The sequence below is a fragment of the Lonchura striata genome, chromosome 18, assembly GCF_050655825.1.
Source record: "Lonchura striata isolate lonStrDom1 chromosome 18, ASM5065582v1, whole genome shotgun sequence".
In the NCBI taxonomy this organism is placed as follows: Eukaryota; Metazoa; Chordata; class Aves; order Passeriformes; family Estrildidae; genus Lonchura; species Lonchura striata.
Window position 1 is genome coordinate 7,568,993 of NC_140720.1, and position 20,020 is coordinate 7,589,012.

At 44.9% G+C, this 20,020-nt stretch overlaps 1 protein-coding gene across 26 annotated transcripts in view; it reads right to left on the reverse strand.

Moving 5' to 3' along the window:
- Positions 1-20,020, reverse strand: part of CACNA1G (calcium voltage-gated channel subunit alpha1 G) — a 143,533-nt gene that overhangs the window by 27,554 nt on the left and 95,959 nt on the right. For 13 of the 26 annotated variants that reach the window (XM_085556808.1, XM_085556804.1, XM_085556805.1 and 10 more), the window contains 9 exons: positions 19,404-19,504; positions 18,181-18,304; positions 15,267-15,335; positions 14,204-14,388; positions 7,417-7,543; positions 4,616-4,741; positions 3,936-4,025; positions 3,157-3,370; positions 709-759 (listed from right to left, as the gene is read on the reverse strand). In XM_085556808.1, coding sequence (XP_085412934.1) covers positions 709-759; positions 3,157-3,370; positions 3,936-4,025; positions 4,616-4,741; positions 7,417-7,543; positions 14,204-14,388; positions 15,267-15,335; positions 18,181-18,304; positions 19,404-19,504 — 1,087 coding nt within the window. The remainder of the gene's footprint in view (positions 1-708; positions 760-3,156; positions 3,371-3,935; positions 4,026-4,615; positions 4,742-7,416; positions 7,544-14,203; positions 14,389-15,266; positions 15,336-18,180; positions 18,305-19,403; positions 19,505-20,020) is intronic. The other 13 variants (XM_085556822.1, XM_085556817.1, XM_085556807.1 and 10 more) reach the window with 3 other exon arrangements.

Sequence of the window (20,020 nt, forward strand, 5' to 3'; positions counted from 1 at the left end):
GCTTTGAGGTGGTACCTTTATTTCTTTTAATTTACAAGACACTTCATGCATTGAGCAACTCTTAATCAATGCACAGAATTTACACACTGGGCAGCACAATGACTAAATCCTGTGTCCACAGTGGGGGCTGGTGAGAGGTTGAGTTCCTGTTGAAGCACTGAGGCTCTGCCATATACTGAATTTTACCCTGCTGAAAAAAACTACTCCCTAGAGCACAGTGTTTGTGGAGCAATAAGCAAGGGCTGAAGAAATAATGAATTATCCTCCCTAAGATTTCCGAAGACTCACACCTGCAAATTTTTCAGACTCCTATGCTGGTGGTTGGAAAGCTAAAGTCAACAGTAGAGGACCCATTTGCACAGTCCAGTCATTATTCTCTCCAGAAAAAAAAAGCCAAAAGAACCAAAAAAAAAAAAAACAAAAAAAAAAGGAAAAAAAAAAAGCCATGAAAAGTCTGACAGCGTCTTAATGAAAACCAGAGGGGGGAAAAAAAAATATACTGAATAACGTAAGATGATCGAGGAGTAAATTAAGGGTTTGCAAGTGTCAGTGCTGAGGCAGGCCTGCAGACCTGCAGCTCAGGATGGGATGCGTGTGCCATGGAGGAAGCAAACGAGCTTTGCATCACACACATGGTTTAGTGGGACGCCCGTTAGTGACACAGCACTGCCATTCAGAGGGACCAGACCCAGGACAGCTGCTCAGTACCTTGCACTGCGCTGGCTGAGCTCTCCATTAATGCATCATCCAGCATTAGATCTAAAAGAACGAAATGGCGTTAATCACCCAGCAGGACACACAGCAAGACTCCCCAGCCCCTCTGGAGGTTCCTGCGGCTCGCCGCTGCCTCTGCCAGGAGTGTTTCCTTGTGGGATCCTTGTGCCTCGTGGAGGGTGGAAAAGAGAAGAGCTCTTGTGCTTCTCCCTCTTGAGGAAGCCCAAGATACCCCCAAGAAGCCCCTCAGTCGATGATGAAGGCACTGCTGAAGGACGACCTGGGACAACTCCTGCTGGGACAGCAATACCTCACAATGACCACTCCTGCACCTGCCCACACCTCAGACCTCAAAATGCTTCCCCAATTTTCAGACACCTGACTGGATACATGCATTGGAAGAGTCTACAACCAAAAATGACCGTGCCACCAGTCAGATGTCAATGTCTGTCTGTATCTGACATCCCTAGGCTGGTTTGGGCATCTGGGGTCACTTAGGAAGCCCAGCTGAAAGGACCCCCCATGCAGTTGCTGGCACAATTCCAGTCACAATCTTGGTTTCATCTGCAAGTTCCCACTGTGCAGAACAAAGTTAAGCAATGACATCTGTTGCCTCTGAGGGCAAAGCTGGACACAGTCAATTAAAACCAATGTTTCACTGAGCATGGATTGGGAAAACTGTTCTGAAGCTATTTGGAGGACTTCATACTTTACTCTTGAAAGCTTTTTATGGCAATTGAATACTCAGCAATATTTGATCCTCAGTAAAGTAACTGTTTATTGCCTCTTTAATTAGGTATTTCATAGCACTGAATGAATAACTGTATCTCCAAGGATGGTTTGTCATTCCTTCCCTCTGGGAAATTGCCCAGACTTACATCTTTTCTTCATCTAGTTCCTCTAGCATTATAAATAAAGTAATTAATAATACCTAAACATCTATTTTTCTTCTACAGAAATGTCGGCATTCCAAAACTGCAACTTTAAATAGCAAGCGTTCTATCCAACCTTTAAAATCCTCTTCTAACTCATCAGCCTGAAACTGTCCTTGGGAACTTGAGCTGAGCAAAAGAGCTTTCTAGGCATTTTCTTGAGGGGGGGAAAGAAAACCCAAGAAAAACTGCAACAAAAAAACCTCACTTAACTGAGAACAGTCTTTTTGAGGGAAGCCTCCTACTTTACACTGGCCAGTGAGGGAAGCAGGCTCTCAGCATAAACTTAAGTTTGATGGCCAGGGCCTGGTGTGACATATCCTGTTGGTTACAAAAGGTGTGAAGCTCATGGGACTAAAAGATGTTACCAAAGGAAATGGTTGGGGAAATGCTGAACTGAGAGAGGCTGAGGCAGCATCGTGGTAACGTGGTTCTGTGATTAAACCCGCAGCAACTATTAAACACCCCTTAGGCTATTAAAAAAAAACCCAAAAAACAAACAGACAATATCACCAGCTTTGGGAACAAGCACCTAATCAGATATCCTCTTAAACAGTCCTGAAGTCTGTCAAAGATAGAGAAGTGAAAGGGGACAGGGAGAGAGCAGAAGGCGGACTGACCAGGGAGAGAAAGTGCAAGGTCATGGACAGGAAGGGCAATGGAGAAAGTTCAGTCAGAAGAGACAGCATGCAAGAAGAGCACCTCCAACCTGTGGGCTGTGGCTAACTAAATTTCTGAATTATTCAACTACATTAAAATGAAAAGAGACTAAGAGAAAAACATAAGTTTGGAGACTTTTGGCAGAGTGGGGTCTTTCCTCGTTTCACCTGTAGAGCCTCCTCTAGGCAGGGCTGCATGCTTGCACATCTAGTTGGAGTTGGGTTCAATTTCCACCAGCACTATTTTGTATAGTTAATTACTCTTGTCTGGCTGTTTTTTTATTTCTAATCTGTATTTCTCAAGCAAATGCATTGATATGTTTCTCTATGGAGTTTTAAAGCATTACTAGAATGAGATGGCTCTATTATTTTATTACATTCTTGAATAGCAGTGGTGCTACTGTGCCAATAAATAAACCTGCTTGATAAATGGGACAGGTAACATCACTGTGGCATTACAAGAGTGTAATAAACCAAATAGTGAATCCAGTTATCAGCAGCAGTGCTCATGACTGAGATTTATGATGCCATTCAGCACTACTGATCTTTGCAGTTGTCACTATTTGTGTAACACTGAGCTCTGCTATCCAAGAAGCTCCAGGCCTGATTATTATTATTTTTTAATTTAAATAACCCCCAATGGAAAGGTCATTGCAAATCATGCAGCCATTAAAAAGCTTCCTTGGCTCCTCGTTCAGCCTAAAATGACACTATTTCCTTCATGCAAATTTGATAGCTGGACATGCTTTTGGGAGAAGAATTATCACCAGACGCGAGGCAGGGAGGGGAGGGAGGAGGGGATTATGTGGAAGGTCAAGCAGGACTCAGAAAGATGTGGAAAGACTACCGACCAGCCATCTGTTTCTCCTTACTCCTTCTCTTTTTCTCCAGCCGGCGGAGCCTTTTTTCCTCCCGCCTCTTGGCCTCTTCCTCCTCCTGGTGCTGCCGACACTTGTGGAAATTCTCCACCACCACCCCCACAAACATGTTGAGGACGAAGAAGGCCACAATCAGCAAGAAGGAAATGAAGTAGAGGAGCATCCATGGATTGTAGTTCATGACTGGCTGCAAAGTGGAGGAAGGCAAATTTCAACTGAATCTCAAAAAGAAGAATGGGAACAAATTGATACAGCTGTGCCATCCACAGAACTCACAGCCCTTTCAGGCAGGCTGCTCTGCTCTTCCTGAAAATTAGAGCTTGCTGAGACATTTTAACTGAATGCTCCTAAAATGTGTGTTGAGGACAGAAGCACCACCTCTATTCTATTCAAAAAGGACAGCAGCATACTTTGCAGCTTCTGTAAGTCCCTCATTGCAAATCTCTACCTACACAAAGCACTTCTTTTCTCCTGAAATGACCAAACTGCTTAAAAAGTCAAACCATCCTTTGGTAGGCACACTTCTCCTAACACCAGTTACACCGGTCATGATGCAAAATCTGTAGGGAATGTGTTGAGTACATCCAGACTTTCTACTGAACTCATCACATCTCACAATTTGGATTAAATGCCACCCTGGATCCTAACCCCATAACCCCATTTGACTGTGGAAGCCCACAGTACTATGCAAAACGAGCTAAAATATGTGACCTTTGACAAGTCATTTGTTACAGCTCTGCTGCAGCCTGTACCTGCTGGTCGACTCCCACAGCATCCAAGCCATCATACATGATATCCACCCACCCGTCCTTGGAGGCCAGGACAAAGAGAGACATCAGGGCCTAGAAATGCATGGAAAAAAAGTTAGGCACAGTTGCACTAAACCTCTTTAACTTGTAATATCTTACTCCTCCTTGCCATTTCCTGCCTGATAATGGGACACTTTGATGACCAAGATTTCTCTTGGCAGCAAAACCAATCAATGCCAATGCCTGGTTCAGCAATGAACAGTAATTCGGATACCACAGTGCTGAAGACAAAAGCAGCTTCATTTCCACCCTCTGGGTCTCTACTGCTCCCAACTAATTAGTTCTTACCACACTGCTAAAAAAAGGCTGCGTTGCAGAGATGGCTGAAAATGTCCAGCTCTATTAGACAAGCCCTTCTGCAAGATATATTTGGTTTGTTGTGTAGCAGCGAAGCAATTAAGTGCTTCATGAAGCCACATGTGCTTGTTCTGTTCTGAAAAGAAGTGTATGCCTGCTTGGAAACACTGCCTTTGGGATTTACAGAGACAGAGTGCTGTGTATGTGAACTGAATATTTACTGTGGCTAGCAGTGCCCTGTAAGAAAATCCCACGGGATAATAAGCCACAGGTTTTAAGTCAAGGAGGTAAAGGAGCAAAGAAGCAGATTACCGTTCTATTAATACCTGGCCGAGATTATCAAAATTATACTTGTGCCGGACCCATTTGTAGCTTGCTTCTGTACAATCCGATTTATTTGTGATGTTTCTGGTGTCCTCCCCCTGGCACACAAAAAACTTGCCTTTGAAAAGCTGCAAAACACGCAAAGAAGAGAGGAAGTGTCAGGGTTCAGTCCACAGAATTTCTGTGCAGGTGATGGGCATTTCTTTGAGCTTCTCTGCACATCCCACACCAAGCAGAGCTGTTGAGGGAACTGACCTCATTCATACAGGTTATTAAGAGTGAGCAGCCTGTATAATACACACCTAATGAGCAAATGCATGATTTCACATCGTTTAGGACACCCACCTCATGCTTTAAGCTGTCTGGTTCAGTGATCTGAGACTCCCTTAAAGGCCTTTGCTCCTACACTTGTTAGCTCAAGTGTAGCCCCAGCCAACAGCCCAGACCAGCTAATGGCTTCTTATCCCACATGGAACAACTCTGGTGACTCTCAGCCCAGTTCACAACAAATGAAGTCTAACGGGGGCCCTCTGTCAGCAGAGAAGAGGTGGCAGCAAAGAGGCCCAGTGAGGGACTAATCTCTGCTCACAGAGGTCACAAGGGGACACTTCTGAGGGGACACAAGCTCCTGGGGTGATGTTCATGCTGAATCAAGACTGCTGTCAGTGCTGCTCTGCTCTCTGATTCTGGGGGCTGTGCCCCAGCTGTCATAAAGCTCTGCAGTCTGCAGGGTCACTGAAATTATTCTCGGTGCACAGCTTAAGGAGCTAAGCCCAGCCAGTGCTGGGTACCTGATCTTGAGCTTATTTTGTTTGGTTTAAGCCTGGGGGGGATGCAATTCCTGGAGAGTCAGCTCCTGATTTATACCTGCATGAGGAACAGGAGCCTCCACGTGCTTAATTCTAGTGCTTGGAACAGAAAGTGACAGGGGCTGATTACTGCTTCAGACAGGGTGATTGATGCTAGCAGGATGGATGGTATCAAATCCCAGGAGACAACCAACAAATCTACTTTTATTTGCTGACAGAAGCTATTGACATTACTGTTGGGAAGGGGGGGAAATGGCAACCTGCTCTCCAGCTTCCTTAAAACAACACCTGGGTATACTGAGAAGAGACACTGATGGGGTTTGATCTGTTGTTCTAGACAAATAACAGTAGAAATAATAGTGAACAAGATAAATCCACACACTACTCCATGGGTTTTCCTTCAGAAATCAACAGCAGGAAGATGGTCTCTAGGCATGCAAAATTAATCACTGCTCAATGCAACCATAGAATTTCTAGATATAAGAAGTATTCCCTGATCTTTCCATGGAGAAATACTATCAGTGGTAAGGCAGACTGGGGAGATATAGTCCTCACAGAGAAAATTTTTAATTAAGCAGGAAGGTAAATAACTGGTTTTAGTATACTGTCTGTAAATATAACTTCTCCAGGAGCTGGACTGCAATGCTACTCAGGTGCGAGCAGTAACAGTGCTCCTGACAGGGTTTGGAAATACAAAGTCCAATTTATAAAAACACTGATCCCTGTCAGTACTTCACAGTTTGGCACTTCTGAAAGGAAAAGACCCAGTGTTTCTTACAGGACTTGCTTTATCCACCTATTTATTCTATCTTATTAACGACTATTCACACATGGGCAGCTCTACAACCAAAACAGTTTTGCTAAGAGGACACGCTGTTAGAAACTTTGATGTCTGGATTTTAATAGATTAAAAACCTCTGGTTTGATCCCCAGCTTATATTTAAATGGAAAAACTAACTGTAAGTTTGAGAGATCATATTTTTATAGAAAATAGCTCTGGCCTCATCTTACACCTAATTAGACATAAATATTAACTGAGAATTTTGCATCCTGAATACAGGATCAGTCTTGCTTGTATCTACCACTGAATCACATCAATAGTCACGACAATTTAACATAAAGCTGCAAGTCACCAGGGAAAGCATCACAATTAGCAGGGATGAAATTCAAAGATCATACTGCATACTCTGACATAAATTTTCTCATGAGTGTTAGATTGTTTTATGGGATATGCTTAGTTTTATGAATCTGTTTAATATAATGGACGGATGCTGTTATGCTGTAATGCTAAACCAATCTAGCTGCTGAGGTGGTAATGGATGGCATGATTTTCTTTCCTGTTTATTTTCAATGTTGTATTTATTATTTAAGCAGTATGTAAGTGTAAAATATTATATAAGACACCTTTCCAAAACAAAGTCAAATAGAATTGCTTTCCAAAAGACGGCTGTGACAGATCAGATAAACTTCAGGAAGAAGTAAGTGTTATGTCAGAATATTTATATGAAGCAATCTCTTCTTCCCAGATAATGAGAAACCAATTGCATTGGAAACTGCCACTTTCCCCCTGGGTTCCTGCATTCCTAGGACTGAGAATATTGCCAGCAGAGCCAGCAGGAAACAGACTCAGAAATCTTGTTTCTGCAAGCTTTCAGTTACACAAACTGTCAGAATCTGAATGAATCTCCAGTTCAAGGTCTTTCTGGAGTTTACAAGCCACTGATTTCAGCTTCGAGTTTCTATTTCCCCATCAGTTTGTAACTAGAAAAAAGGTGGAGGAGAGATCATAGAATCATGAAATGGGTTGGATTGAAAGGGACCTTTATAGGTCACCTTGTCCAACTCCCTGGAGTGAACATGGACATCCCATCCCTCCTGCCATCAGCTGGAGTTCAGAAAGCCTTACACTGTGCCATGTGCACAGACAGCCTGACCTGGGGAATCTGGGGCTTGTTACACTTTCAGGTTAAGGCTGAGGCTTACAGAAGACTCACCTGAACTCCCAAGATCCCGAAGATTATGAAAAAGGCACAGCAGATGACCACAATGTTCCCAATGGGTTTCAAGGATGACATGAGAGTCTCCACCACCAGCTTCAGTCCTTGGGCTCGACTAATGACTCTGTAGGGGCAAGTAATTACAAAAGCTGTTAGTCCTATTCCTGCCCAGTTTTGCCTCCTATCAAGATAGAAGAACATAGCATTAGAAAATTATTTAGAATGACAAGTTACTCAAAAATCATGTTGGAAAAAACACTTCTGGAAGACTGGCTTGTAAAGTTACAGAGGTCCTGGAGGGAAGGGTCAGCTTTGCATAAATAAAGAGGAGGAGGAGAAAACATATGAGGAGCCAGGCCAGAAAATTCAGCTGTTTTGCTTGGGCCATCCACAGACAGAGACTTTCATGCCTGTAGCCTGTCTAGGACTACAAAGAGAGGGCCTCCCACTGCCCCTTCCTATACAGATTTAGGCAAGACACCTGATTCCCCTGCCTCAGTCCATGAAGTGGAGCTGCCACTCTTACACATCTGTCTGCACATCTGTTGCAATTACAGAATAACAGAATAGTTTGGATTGGAAGGGACCTTTAAAGGTCATCTAATCCAACCCCCTGCAATGAGCAGAGACACCTCCTCAATCAGGTTGCTCAGAGCCCCTGATATTTCCAGGGATGGGGCATCTATCACCTTTCTGGGCAACTTGTGCCAGTGTTTTCAGCACTCTCATCTTAAAAAAAATAATCTTTTGTGTCCTTATAGTGCTGCTGTGTACAGAGACCTGAGCTACCTCTAAGACCATCACATTTTCTGCTTTATACCTACTGTACAGCCTCAGCTCTAAAACAGTGAAAACAGGTGAAACTTCACTGGCAGGACTGGAAGCATCTAACCTAATTTCTATCACTCCTCTCTGTCTGGTATAACACAGAATTTCATAACAGAATGTTAGATGATATCAGAAAGTTGAAGAAGCATAATGTAGACTTCATGACTGAAGGAAAAAAAGCTAAAAAAAAGTAGAAGCTGTACTATACTCTCAAGGTTAATGTTGCAAAGAAATGACAAGTCTTGTGTGATTTAGAGATGCCATCTCAGCATGCTGGGAAAGATGAACAAGATATTCAGCTCACTGACCTGAAGGTGGGGACCAAGAAAGGCATTTGAAGAGGTTACATGCCTTCCCTCCTCCTGATGCCAACTCGAATTAAGCATTTCACTAGCTCTGTAAATCAGTTTGTACTGATGCCATAGAAACTGCTTTCATGACTCAGAAGCAGTTAAATGCTGTGAAAGTCAGAGGAAAGAAGTGACTGTGTGTTTCTGGGTGCTGCTGTGACTCCTTTGAACACTTGGCTCTCAAATGTGTCCCAAACTTCCCCGAGTTCTAGTTTCTGCCTGGGTCTCTCTTTTGCCATGGGAGTCCTCTCACCACCTCTCCCATTTCTTCCCAAATCTGGCTCCACCACCTGAACACTGTTGGTGTTTTGCTGCCTGGACAGGGTCCAAGTTCTCCTCCACACCCTCTCCCAGGCATGGTGCTCACATCAGAGATCCCCATGGACACATCCACACTGATCATGTGTGGCCTCATCTGGGACCACAGCCAACCTGCACCATCCCTCTCCTGCCCTAGGGCCTGCAAGTTGAGTGACCTGCAGTGCTCAATGCACAGCCACCAGCTTTTACCAAAACTGTTGGGTTTAAATCATATCCTGAAAAGCTAAAGCTTATTTCCTTTTTTTTTTTTCTGGTTAAATATTTACTCAAAATGTCAAGGGTAACTCATCAGTTATCACTTTCAAAAGGAAGCAGATGGTGGTATTTTTATCTGCTCTCTTACCAGTGAAACACAAAGAGCAGATGCTTCTATTCCTCACACTGAGCATCTCTGCCAGGTGGGTGCTGTGGCTCCCTATTTCAGATGCCTCAGCCTTCCTGACACTCAGATCTGGGTATTTTAGGGAAGGAGCTGGAGGGTGAGATGGCTGAAGGAGCAAAAGGCTGAACAGCCCATGAGCAGTGTGAGGACTGGTCAATGTGGGCTGGAAAAGCTGCCCACAGGGATTAGCCCAGCCTGGAGACCTTGCTGCTGCTGCTGATAGCAAAAGGGTTTTAAAATCGTGCGGATTTAGGGTTAAAAGGAAAATTAAGCTTAGTAGGCCCTGAAAAGATAAATAAATACCCTAAGTACATGAAGACTTTGTACCTTGCTAGAACTGCACCTGTGTAGCTAGTACATGACAAATGATATAACTGTTAGATGTGATGATTGTTTAGTAATTAAATATAATTACTGTTTAATCATAAGAATAATCATAGAAGCTGTGGTCAGGGGCCTAAGAAAGATCACGAGAAACTCATGTCAATGTATACAATAGAACAATATAAGTTTAATAATTAATATGTAAGTTATATAACGATAGAATATAAAAGATGTTCAGCTTGAAAGCCGTGTTGGAGTCAGATTTGGGTCTGTACCCCTGATTCCCAGAGCTCTCAATAAAAGCATCTGTATATAATCATATCCTGTGATTCTGTGTGTTCCTGAACACTGACACTGCCATGAGCTCAGCCCAGCAAACAGAGGCTGAGGAGCAGCTCCATGTGCTCAATTCAATGAGCTGGGTAACGCAGCCTAACAGAATGTCTGAGTGCACAAAGCAAGCCTTGGGCTGCACAGGCTGAGGCTGAACATCTCTTCCAGCTCCTCAGATGGACTAAAGACCTTCATACCCCTCATGTTCCTCACACAGTTCTGGGTGAAACACAACGCCTGCCAAACCACAGGTGGGAAACTGAGGCACAGGAGGAGGAAGCCACATTCCCAGAGGTAGGAAGGCAACTCAATTCCAATTGTTTCAGTGTAAATTAGGTCCTTTGGTGCCTTTAGGGATTCTGACTTTAGGGATCATGGACTTCTGTCCACTGTCATGCAGGATGGAACCAAAGGCAAGTTTTATAAACAGAAGGTTTCTGGTCTGAACTACCGGAGCGTCCTTAAATTTTGGGGAACAAGGAAGGAATTTAGTCTCCAGAGTTTAAAGCTGATAATTTTCTCCAACAGTTATTAAGAAATGCTGTTCTAGAAATAACAGTGATTCCCCCTGTGAGGTACTATTTCACACCCAGCTGAGAAGGAAAATAGGAGGTTACTTGTCTAAATTTGCAAAGTCAGGTGAATGTTGAGGAAAAAAGGGTGGAAAAGCAGGAGCATTTGGCTGCTTTAAGCATTTTTTGATCAACCAGGGAATTCCTCAAATTAAAATGCGTTAGGGTAAAAGCTGCCACCAGTTTAGCTCCATGCCAGTGCTGTTTTCAGCACTACAGGGAGAAGACTTTGAAAATATTTTGGAAAATAGCAGTTCTTGCTAATGCAAAACTTCAAACCTTCAGGCCTCCCAACATTGAGGCAAGTCTGTGAGAAGATTCCTGATATTCTCCTAAGAGTCTGACAAGTCTCTAAGAGGTGTCAATAAAATTCTCAGCTTTTCCAGATTAGTACCACCTCCAATATGTCAACATGTGGCATCCCCACACCTCATCAATATTGCCAAGGTCCTGCTGCTATTAGGCTTGTAAAATCTTATTATCTGACCTACATCCCTGCAATTCATGGCTGAAGGATGCAGCCGATTTGGAGCCCTGCAGTTGTGCAAGAAAAGGACACCTGACAAGGCTCCATTCAGCACAATTCCAGCCTGCATTAGGCATATGACAAATGGGGAAATTGAAATAAGACATCCTTTCTTCTTTATTTTGGTGCAAAGAAATGTTAATCCCTCTAATTCCCCCTGGTTCTCCTGGTCTGAGGATTCCCAACGCTGTTGAACCCCTGGTGTGAGATGCTCCTATCCCACTGCCAGCCTCATCCCAGCTGGATCCATTACCAACATTCAACCTTCCTGATAAGAACTCTCAGAAGAAGTAGCAGCACTTAGATGAGGCAACATATCAACATTAATGAAGACCTTCCTCCACAGATTAAAAGAAAATTAGCAAAGGTAATAATATGATAGATAGAAGTGAGTTATGAAATTACTATTAGACCATGATAGTATAAAAGTGAATAATTTATCTGTGTGATTTAGAAGTCAAAGCCCAGGCTCTGTAGAGAGTAAAACAGCCCTAAAGTCCACCCACATTAAATCTGAACACATTTTCAATTTTGATTTCTCTCGAATCTTAAGCTATAACACTTGATCCCAACAATAGCAGATTGAACGCATTAGGAAGGAATGTTATTGTATAAGCAATCCCTTTACTGGCTGAAACATTAGAGGGTCATGGAAACATCTTTAAATGTTATTCCTCTGTGAATTTATTTTTGGAATTCTGGTCATAAAGCTGGGCTTGAATCTTCATGGATTCAATTTGGAGGCTGATAATTAATCATGCAATCAAAGCCCTGCGATTGGCATACAGTTCTTTTAATGTCTGGGCAGAGGGCAGAAGCATGTGGGGTTTTGTGTGCTGCATAAATCAATGAGGTGGTTTCCACGGGAGAAAATCAGAGACAGAATGAGGGAGATCTTTTGCAAGAATCCCCCTTGGAGGCCATCCATTGGGAAAGCCAACGCAGAGCACGAGGGTTGTCTCTGGCCTCGAGCTGAGTGTGACACACAGAGCTGTGGCTTGGCTCCTCTCTGGCTGTCCTGCTGCAGTCCTGTCCTGGAGGGTCCCCAGAAAGGGAGCACAGAAGGAGTCAGCTTTGGTCCTCTGGGAGAGAATCATTGGCTTTGGTCTCTGCCTTTTCCTCCTGAAGAGAAACTGGCTCAGCTCCATGAGACACTTCACCAGACATGGCAACTGCTGCCACAGCGGGCAGAGACCTCGGGTCACCTGTCCCAGCTGTCCCCGTGCTGTCACTGCACGTGCCAGGCTGTGCAGGGGGACGTGAGCCCCGAGCTGCTCAAAGGCAGCTGGGCAGCTGTGAGCAGAGGCTGCTCAGGGCAGCCCAGATGTGTGGCACAGAGGCAGATGGGCTTCCACGGGCAGAGATTTATCCTTTACTGAAATGACCTCAGTTTGATGGCTGCTTTTTCTTTTCCTACAAATCTAATAATGGGAGAACAGAACTGATTCTGAACATATTTAGGGAATGGGCTTGTTGCTGTCTTTTTTTATGTTTCCTTTGTAGTAGAAAGCAACATGTTGGCTGAACACATGCACTTAAATCTCTTGAGAAAACAAATCAAATACCAATAGGAATGCAACAGCAATAGAAAAGCCTAATCCCACCCATGCTTCAGATGGCAGGTCTTCCCTCAGCCTGCAGTTACTGAGTGGATTATTCCCCACAACTCCAGATTATTCACACACATAGGTGATCACAAAGGAAGGCTCCACTTATAAAAGACCCAAGTCCTGGCCAGACAGTCCTACATATCTATAAAGAAGAATACAGGGCTTTGACCAGGTCAGACAGGTGACTCCAGCAGAGATTAGCACAACCCATATGTCTCTCTTTAAAGCTGATTTAACTATGGAACATCAGAAGAGAAACTTGCATTCCAAAGTTCAGAGAGAGAAATCAATCCTTCTTTTACCCTGAGCCATCTAGATTATTTTATAGGTTTTCTTAACATGGGTCAAAAATCAGCAGGAACAGAGGAGCAGAGCAAATCTACCCAACCAGCAATTGCACAGAAACTACCCCAGAAAGTGCAGCTGACATGAGATATCAGGGGACACACAAAGAGAGAAGAGCCTGAATTGGAGTCACATAGGAATGCAGTCTACTTACATGGTGAGGGAGCTGAACTACCCAATGGTGCCAGCTGACCAGATAAAAATGATTAAAAGCAGCTCACATCCTAAAACTCACATGCTGGATATGTACAACACACATTTACAGACCAATTGAACTGAATGTCCTTCATAGCTGTTGAGAATATTTGGAAGATATGTAAAGGCATGGTCATTGTTATTAAGACTTATTATTCACACGGGGTAGTAAAACAACATCTTCTATCAGAAGCAGGGTCCTATTTTTCTGTTCTGAAAGAGAAAAATCCTGATTCAAAGCAAACCTTTTTATGGAGGAAGCAGCAGTGAGATATGACAGGCACACAAAGATGCTTTGAGCAGGAAGGTTTATTAGCTGCTGCACAACAGGGGCAGCAACAATGGTATTAAAGAGGAACTGCATTCAGCATGAAGAGAAACCTTCTTGCCCTGGGGTACAGGTCACAAACAGATGCCTGTTTATAAGAGGTTGGTCCTTGGGCAGGTTCTTATCGGAGTGGAGCCTGTCCCTGGAGCATGGGATCCTGCCTGCTGGCAGAGTTGGGGGGCCAAGTTAGTAGAACAATTGTTTTCATCTTGTCTGGGTCATTTTCAAAGTAAATGTCTCTCTAAAATTAATGGAGAGCTGGGGAAAAAAGCTTCTTTGCATTCTAGGTTAAGCAACAGTTGAGTCTCTGCTTCCTTAAAAATTATCTACCACCTGCTACTAATTTCCTTCTTTGTTATGAAAGTCATTGACTGCCTGAAGGAGAGGGGGAGAAGAAGCTGTTAAGCTGCACTTTGCACAGAGCAAATGAGAACACAAATAGCAGGGGATGTGTGTTTTAATGAGCAAAAGAAGCATTGATCAGCTTCCTATTGCATTTGGGGCTGGTCCCGAAACACAGCAAGGGCCCAGGGCTGCGGCAGCTCCGCAGGACCGGCGGGCTGCAGGAGGCTGGGGGGACGCTGGTCACAGGTGCTTTGCTTCCCTTGCAGGAATGCTCAGCCCTACCTTTGGCACACACATCCTTGGATCTTCCCCTGCCTCTACTTACCTCAAGGGCCGCAGTGTCCTCAGGAGCCTCAGGACCCGCAGCATTCCCAGGATTTTCGTGCCGCTGTCGGACACCATCGAGACCAGGATGTCAATGACGGAGATGAGCACCAGCACCCCGTCCAGCACATTCCAGCTGCTCTTCAAGTAGGCTTTCTCCCCAAAACACAAGCCTAGTGCCACCACCTGCCCAGACACCAAGTTGCAACAAATTATGACTGCAGCATCCAACATGTTTGTTGCAGTTAGCAACCTGCCGAGAACGCATTATTTACAGACACCAGTCTGTGAGTCTGTTTGCTTCCCAGTACAGAAACCTAATTAAACAAACCAGCAAAGTGTTCTATTGAAAGAATTACGGAAATATTGCTGCAGAAACACCCCAGGTTGTCCCTTACAGCTGATGTACTTTGAATGCAGAAAAACCTACCTGCACAAAACTGTTCCTAACATTTTTAGCTTTGGCATGAAAAAAAATTGATCACATTTTATTCCTATAGACTGCGGGAGAGAAGGTGCAGAGTGGCTGATCCAAGCAATCGTGTACAAGCTTTGCAAATAAATAAATTAGAAAAACTTTCCAAAGAAAGAGCAATTGTTCAGTGAGATGATTATGAATTACTCAGGAGAGATTTAAAGCCATGGGTTTCTGAGCCTTCTGCCTCAAATCCAGCAAAGTGTTTCAACGTGCTTAAGTCTCAGTCCTCAGGAAAGCACACAGCAGCTTAGGTTGTTGAGGACAACTGGTTGTTGAAGACAATGGGACTTACATGCATGGTTGAAGTTAAGCATGTACTCAAGAGCTTTGCTGAATAGGACAGGATTGCTGCATTCAAGGATCCCATTGCTCCTATAATGGTGTAAATCAAGAGCAACTTCAGTGAAATTGTTCTAATGCAAAACGTGCTTGGAATAAGGCACATGGCGGGCATTCTGAGTATGATTCAGCAGAGGAAAATATACACACCTCAACTGCAGCTGGTGGACCTAAGGGATTTGTGAGTCCACCATAATTAAAAACAACTAATATAATACAGGCACACTTATCCTCCACCTGCATTTACCTTAACTGTCATCTCAGTCAGGAAGATGACTGTAAAGATGTAGTTGGAGAGTGTTAGGAAAATCCGTTCCTATGAAAAAGAAAATGAGAGACAATGTTTTATAGCCTGCTCTCTGCAGCTGTGCATCCCCCCGTGCATATTTGGGTGCTTGAAAACTGTTCTTCCAATTCTGTGCTGAAGCAAGCCTTGGACTGTTTGCTCGCAAAGAGGAGAAAATCCAAATATTTAGACAGTAACTGCATGGTTCAGCCCTGCCAGTGCCCGGCTCAGTGTCAGCACCATGGACAGGAACAACTGCCAGCACCTCCCCCCCAAACCTTCCCATTTGCCTGCAAATCCTCCCTAATTTCCCCCAAATCATCCTCCCCCTCATAGAGGAAATAGGGAGATTGAAACATTCTTGACAAATCTCTACCTGCCTTTCCCCTGCAGAAATCACTGGATTGTGTAAATATCACTGAGCTCCCAATTCTCCTAGAAATTAAGTCAATATTAGTGACAGAGCTGCGAGGCAGCAGGACTTGTGGGATGCTGAAGCACAGCTGGCATGTGTTATCACAGCTCCAGCAAAGGCAGCAAAGCTCTGGGGCTTTATGCCAGCTGAGATCTGCCCCCAAAAGGTCAATTCTGTTGCCAAAGCCACAGTCTAGACCTGGTGTGAAGCCCAACAGCCTCATTTCCCAGTCCCCTGCACTATCCACTAGACTGTACCTTCCTCAGCACCACGACTCAGCAAGAACTGCTAGTGATTACAGGTGAGCCCAAGGACTGGTTCCCTATCCATAGTTAGCAGAAACCTTTCTTTTAAATGATGATTATTAAATAAATTACCCTAATCCCTAGACAGCTTCTGATTCCCTGCACTGAGAAATGGACAGCAGAAGGCAGATGATGGAGGAACAACGATGTGTGTACACGTATGTATGAGCACATACAATTGGCCCCAGTCCTGCTTTTAACAGTTTTGGATTTATTTCTGCCTCTTCCTACAGAGCAGTCCCATAAGAGACGCTGATCTCTTACTCAAAATGAGATGCAATTTAAACAAGAAAAAACACCTTGGCAACTCTCTTGCTTGCCAGATCATGATTTACTGGAAGTGACTCAGGAACCACAGAGTAGCTTGTTTCCATACATGGTCCATAATGAATTAGGTCCTAGACTTGTGCTGTCATTGCATGAGCTGTGATAGGAAACATCTCCGTTGTTAGCTGGCTGCCACACAAAGGCTGCTGTAAGGGGCAAGCACTGGGCAGCAGGGAGAGGATGGGGACCTGCTTGTGCAGCTGGAGATAAAACAGCAACAGCATGGAGGTGAGACTGAGGATATTGCATTCCTGCCTGGCAAGCATGTGGCTGTTTTGAAGGATAATCTCCCCGGTCCATGTCATGCACTCTGCAGTGGGGAGTGCATGCTGGCTGGCAACAACAGCCCCTCTTCTGATAAGCCAGCTGAAACTGGGACAGGGACAGAGAACTCACTTGAAGCAGTTAGAAAATCCACAGCTCAGGGAAGCAAAGAATAATGATTTTAAACAATTCAACCTAAACTAACTCTCTCGGTTTCCAGATGAGAGCTCCACCTGCACAGGCAGGGCCCATGCACTCCTCCTGGATCCCCTGCCCCACTGCTCAGCATTCCCCTTCTCCTCTGCAGCTCCCAGGCCATAGTCCAGCTCCCTTGGTATAATCTAATGGTGATGAACCTCACACCAGCCCATCTCCTTTCCTTTAGCCCTCTCCCAGTGCCAGGGGAACACCACAGCTCCTCCTCTCCTACATGAAATATCGGATTTTTGTTCTACAGCTCTTTGCTGAGGGCTCCTCCAATTCACACACGTCACCCCATTTCCCTTCTCTGTGTACCTGCAGCTCCTTTTGGAGCCAGTCTTGGGGAGTGGGAACTCCCAGAGGACATAGCAAGGAGCTCAAAGGAAGCAATTATCATTTTAAGGGAGGTTCTCAGGGTGCCCCATTTGGGGATAAGCAGGATGATCACCTCCTGCTACATCAGCTGGCAGGGAGCCCTGCTTTCTTCTTGCAGCTGCGAGTCGGTGCACGACTGCAAGGGAACTGAAAAAAAATTGATTTAGGGAAAAGACTGCTGGGCAAACTGTTACAGTAAGAGGGACTACTAGGGAATGCTTAAAAATAGGCAGAGAGCAGCCTAGACTCCAGTTTTAAGGTCTTACATTGAAAATCCACAAAAATGAACAGCCTGACACGCCTACATAAACAGGATCCTATACAATTGTGATATGAGCAGTCTTGAGTGATAAATCAGCAAGAGCCCAGCACATCTCAGCCCCAGTCTATGGTAAATTAAAAGAGCAATACGATGATTCTGCCCCTCTGATTGCTGGATGCTGGGGCTGTGAGGGTCTAGTGTGAGGAATCCTTATATAGTGTATTACAACAAAGAGGTTCCAAGAACTGGCATTGCAGTGCCTGCATTAATTCAGTTTTTCTAGTGTCACAACAAAGCTGATACACAAAGGGGAGAGAAGAGTATGAAATGAACAGTTTCCCCCATTCCATTTGCACCACACATACGTGCCTGTGGGGAACAGATGGAAGAAGTGAACATTGTGTTGAAAGAGGAAAAGTGTTTGAAGGTTTCTGAGGGAAGGAAACTGAGACAGATGTCATGCTATGTCATGTGTTAAAACCTTGATTGTGCTTCCAGAAATGAGATATTGGATATCTTGCAGGCCACGATCTGTGCACTTGTGCTTTAAAAGGAGACTGGAAAAGGGCCAGGAGAGTTGCTGCACCTAATTCAAAGGAAAGTCAGGGGGTGTTGGCACCTTCCCATTTTAAAAAGAGAAAGAAAAAAAGACCGAGTGCACGGCATTGGGGTCCATGCCACACGTGCTTGCTCCACGAGGAGCACAGGAAAACCTCAAAAACTCACAGCGCTGTGAGGCTCAATTTTGGGTCGTTCCATAGCAATGGTAATGCAGTTCAGGAAAATGATCACCAAGACGACGTGATCGAACATCTTGTGAGTGATGATTTTATTGCACATCAGACGGAATCTGTTGAGAGGAAAAAAAAAAAAAAAGAGTAGACACAGACTAGCTATTAATGCTCAACTGGCTGAGGAGGCACACAGCAGCTCAGTGCATAGCAGGGGAATTGAGCACTCTGCTTGCAAAGCAGATGAGCTCCAGCCTCCCAATCCCCTCCCTGGCAGAGCTGCACACTGAGGGCAGATTGGGTTATGAACAGAAAGGGATCTGATCTACGGAACTGAGCCACACATTTCAAGCCCTGGGAATGTTCACAGGGGGCTTTGGTCATTTGGAAGAGGCAGCGGCTTCCATGACTCCGACACACGGACAGTTCTGGATCTGCCCCTCTACCTGGCTCCTGGTGCTCAGGTTTAGCTTAAATAAAGAAAGAAACACACACAGGGAGCCCATGAGGGCTGAGCACACACGAAACCAAGGGGCAGAAGCTATTTATTGTGACAGATGGCTGTACACTGACCCAGGATTTATAATACCGTATTACATTTCCCAAAGTCTGTTTCTGAAAATCTCTCTAATCTTTGTATGAATGAACCTGAACGCTGTCCAGGGCTCTCAGCTCCAACATGGAAAACCCCCGGGTGTGTGGATGCATGTCTGGAGGAACGCACTGAACAGCACAGAGCTCAGCTGGCTCCCCATGGCCAGGCTTTGGGGGCCTTCAAGCAAGGAGAGGGTCCTCTCTGAGAGAAAGGGAAGGGGGAGGAAAAGAATTCAGTTGAGAAGATCAAGGAGTCCTTTGCTGTGCTGTAAGTGTGTGGTGGGGCAAATTCAGATTTTTCTGCTTGATGCTGCACCTCTCCCCCTTGCTCCAAGCTCATCACCCTCCACCAAATAACTTGTGAGCACTGGCATCTTTGCCAAAGGAAATGAGGAACCTGATGAAGCTGCAGCTATGCCCTGGGCTATGGGTCTTGACTGGACAGTCCTGTGCCCTCTGCAGCTGTTTGCTATTCTACCCTGGCATCATGCTGGGGCAGAGGAAGGGCTGGGAGTTGTGTCGACTGACACACTGGGACAAACAGGCAGCTGAGCCACTGCAAGGAGGGCATGCATTGTCACCATCCATCCTCCCACAGCAGCACTGCCGAGTGCCCTGCCTTACCTGGAGTGAGGGGCGAAGATGTAGATGGACCAGGAGTCCCTCTCTGTGCAGCAGGTGGGGAGCCGTGCCCGCAGCCAGGCCTTCACACGGTCCCTCTTGCTCTGGAGGGAAAATGGACAGAGAGGGAGGAAAACACAGACCTGTTACAACAACAACCCCCCAGAACTTCCACGTGAAGGACATGGGGCAGCTTTTCACTAAAAACTTATCTTCAAGTGCTCAGTAGAGCTGAAATAAAATAATGTCCCCAAACAAGACCCTGCTGAAGAGCTCTGGCACCCAGGTGAGGGTTGTGCCAGCCCTGTGAGCTCACAGTGCTCAGTCATGCTCCTTTCCCTGCATGGTAACTGCATCTGACACAGTTATCCAAGAGGACAAACATGATAAATAAAACCCTGGCCCAAATGAATGACAACCCACTCAGTGCCTCCAAATACTCATCAGGTGCTTGCCTGTATCTTCTAAGATATTTTGGGGAATTTTTGTGGGATATTTTTGTTTGATTTCTCAAAAATAATATAGAATGCTTATGTCAGAGGTTATAAAGGGAGCAGAGGGAGGGATTCCTGCTGTTTGCTGGGCCAAGCCCTGTGTCCATGCACCCCTGTAAAGCTGAA